Source organism: Cardiocondyla obscurior, linkage group LG14 (genome assembly GCF_019399895.1).
Source record: "Cardiocondyla obscurior isolate alpha-2009 linkage group LG14, Cobs3.1, whole genome shotgun sequence".
NCBI lineage: Eukaryota > Metazoa > Arthropoda > Insecta > Hymenoptera > Formicidae > Cardiocondyla > Cardiocondyla obscurior.
In genome coordinates this window covers 4,559,534-4,562,366 of record NC_091877.1, presented here as the reverse complement: position 1 = coordinate 4,562,366, position 2,833 = coordinate 4,559,534, and the positions used below count along the sequence as shown (strand labels likewise).

Here is a 2,833-nt window from a genome sequence, read left to right as displayed (position 1 = left end):
ACTTTTTTACTGATAATTTTTTTCTGAGATCCTCACCGTCCGATTGACGAGCGAACAATGAAAAAATTCCGTGCTGCGTTTCTATCCCTGCTTTCATAAGTGTGTTCGTAAATACACTCATGATTAGAAGCGGATATTCATATGAACGAACCTAAGGTTCTTTTAACACCCTTTTACACACCGCACATAACGATATTGTTTTTCACTGTGTTTGCGATGCAACTGATTCAGTCGGCGTTTTATCCCATTTAAATTTTTTTGCAATACCTATTTGTATAAATAATGTAGATACATCTATCATAGGCACGTTTTCCGTTTGCCCGCCTCTGAGATATGAAACAAGTGCAGCATTGTCACTGAGAACATCATTGATAATGATCCATCCCTGCGTTTTTTCCATGATGATTTTTGCGTGCACAACCTCCTGCTCCGTCCATACCTGAGCTCGCAGAGGCAAGATTCCATTTAAAACACATGGTATTGCTTGCCACCTCATTTCATGGAATTGGCTCTCTAGTCGTAAACATTCATGCGGCATTCTTTCAGTTGTGCGAGCCCAGTCGCGAAGATTTACAGTAATCGAAGTAGCACCGACGTACTCGATGATCCCTCTTTGCCATTTTGAACCTTCGCGGATGGCAACGAGAGTTCCTATTATTATTTCATTCGGTGACAGTATCAGTTGAGGTGCTGCAAATCTCATGCGTAAGGCCATTCGTTCCAGCATTTCCTTATGAGCTGCTTCATCGTTGATTAATTTCACCCAAAACATTGTAGGTGATTGTACGCGTACCACGCGTACCTCAATCGGCCAAGTGGACAGCTGTCTTACGTCGATGTTGGAAATCATCTGAAAAAAATAAATTAAAAAATTTAAAAAAGTATAAAATTATAAATTTTTATGTATTAAAATGGTTTTAAAAATATTTAAGAATATATAAGAATATATAAGAATATATACTTACAATTTTTGGTGACAAACGATGACGATCAATTACTGATGAGTGGTTGCAAGGAACTGACTGCTCGACGGTTGAAGGATTCATCTTGAGCCAAATTGTTTTCATGTTTATAGAGATAAAAATTATCATTCTCGTTCTCACTCACTTTGCCCTCGTAAACATATGTGCACTCGCTTCAACCCTCATTTATAAAATAGACTATGCAGAGAACAAAGGCTGTGCGGCTAAACGCAAAGACTCTGCAAAACAGAGGGTAGTTGCTATTCGATGGGTGTACATTTCTTTTGTCGGAAAGAAATAAGTCAACGTTTTTAATTCCGAGAAGTAAAAGTTTTTTAAAATAATTTTAGACGAGGGTAACCGAATTTTTTATCTGAAAGAGATAAGCTAACGGTTTTTACTAACGGTTTTTAATATTAGCAAATGACTCAATATAATTTGAGAGAGGGTAAGAAATGAAATCACATGATTAATTGGTAGTAGGGGTAGGATATAATGCATTCGTTATACCTCTTTTGTCACAATGCGTGAATCTCATTAGTGATTGAGCGATCGACGACTATGTATGAAATGAACAACGAAGAAATCGAAGTTGATGAAGAAATCGAAGTTGATGAAGAAATCGAGATTCATCCCTTGTCGGAGGATAGTGCTTGCAACACCGACGACGATGAAATGGTTGAAAATACTACGCGGAAAACGATCAATTTGCAGAATTTAAGCGCGATTACTCCGCGTACGAAATTTTGCGCTATATATTTTTATTACGGTGACGAGCGAGGATACAACGTGTGCGCTTCTTGTTTGATATCGATGCAATACGATTTATATGACCCCATCTTCAAGATTCGCAAACACGTTGTAGGATCCTATGACAGTCTCTACGGTACGTGGTGCTCGAATTGCAAAGCTGCAACGTTTGTTATAATCTCGTGTGATATGTGCCCGGTGTGCACAACTGCGTGAACGAGCAATGTACTTCGATTCTACATTCGCGTTAATTGCTAATGTAGTTTCTTTTTGTTGTATTTATTGCTAATGTTGTCTTGCTTATGTCGTTGTTTTTTGTTGTATTTATTGCTAATGTTGTTGTTTTGTTGTATTTATTGTTAATGTCGTATTTATCGTTAATATCGTTGTCTTTGTCGTACTTATTGCTACTGTTGTTGTCTTTCAACTTTTGAGTGCGCGAGACGTATGATAAACATAAAAATGGATCGAAGTCTCCTCGAAGAAGAAGACCGTCAACTCCTGCTGCAGGCTAACACCGTGACTACCTTGGTAGAATTTTTCACTTGGGCTGAAAGATGTGACGAGCTAGTAAATCAGCTCGAGGAACGTAGCCGCGCTAAGCGAGCGCGCGTATCCGTCGGGTGCGCGCAATCCACGGTGGCGAGTATCGCGCGACTCCTGGGTGCCAAGAAACATTTATACGAACGTTACGTGCACCAGGGTGGTGAGTACGCGAGCACTAGTGCTGCCGACGGTGATGGTGACAAAACGACTAATGAACTCGATTGGCGTGAGATCGAGACCGCGTTCAAAAGTCGTATCGCAACGGGTGTGGTGATAAACACAAACTATATCGAGCCGCTGCGATTCCTGGAGGATGCCGGTAACGTGGTATACGAGCGCATACGAGACATCGTGCTTAAAAACAATTGTGTAAAAGTGAATACTGCGTTCAACGGTGAGTTTACGGCTGGGGACAAACGCGCCAACAAAAGTATAACCACGAAAAACTGTGAGATTTTTCAAGAAACGGATGTGCGCGAGTGGTACCGGCTACACGTTGTCGAACCCACGCTGGCTTCTCTCGAGGAGTTTCAGGAGCGTGACAGCGGATGGGCGTTGTCGCGAATTTTGAATTT

The 2,833-nt window shown here is 40.8% G+C and overlaps 1 protein-coding gene across 1 annotated transcript; it reads right to left on the bottom strand.

Moving 5' to 3' along the window:
* Nucleotides 1-202: 202 nt before the first annotated feature.
* On the bottom strand, nucleotides 203-2,196 carry LOC139108215 (uncharacterized). Its single transcript, XM_070666305.1, has 2 exons — nucleotides 966-2,196; nucleotides 203-850 (listed from the first exon to the last, which is right to left on the bottom strand). Exons 1-2 carry the CDS (start codon nucleotides 1,089-1,091, stop codon nucleotides 203-205), a joined length of 774 nt encoding a protein of 257 aa, XP_070522406.1. The 5' UTR covers nucleotides 1,092-2,196.
* Between the last annotated feature and the right edge of the window lie 637 nt (nucleotides 2,197-2,833).

Excerpts from the sequence above, each read along its gene's own strand:
- LOC139108215 (XM_070666305.1), bottom strand. The coding sequence starts at position 1,091 with ATGATAATTTTTATCTCTATAAACATGAAAACAATTTGGCTCAAGATG. Across the intron at positions 851-965 it reads ATCGTTTGTCACCAAAAATT|ATGATTTCCAACATCGACGT; the intron begins GTAAGTATATAT and ends TATTTTTTTCAG.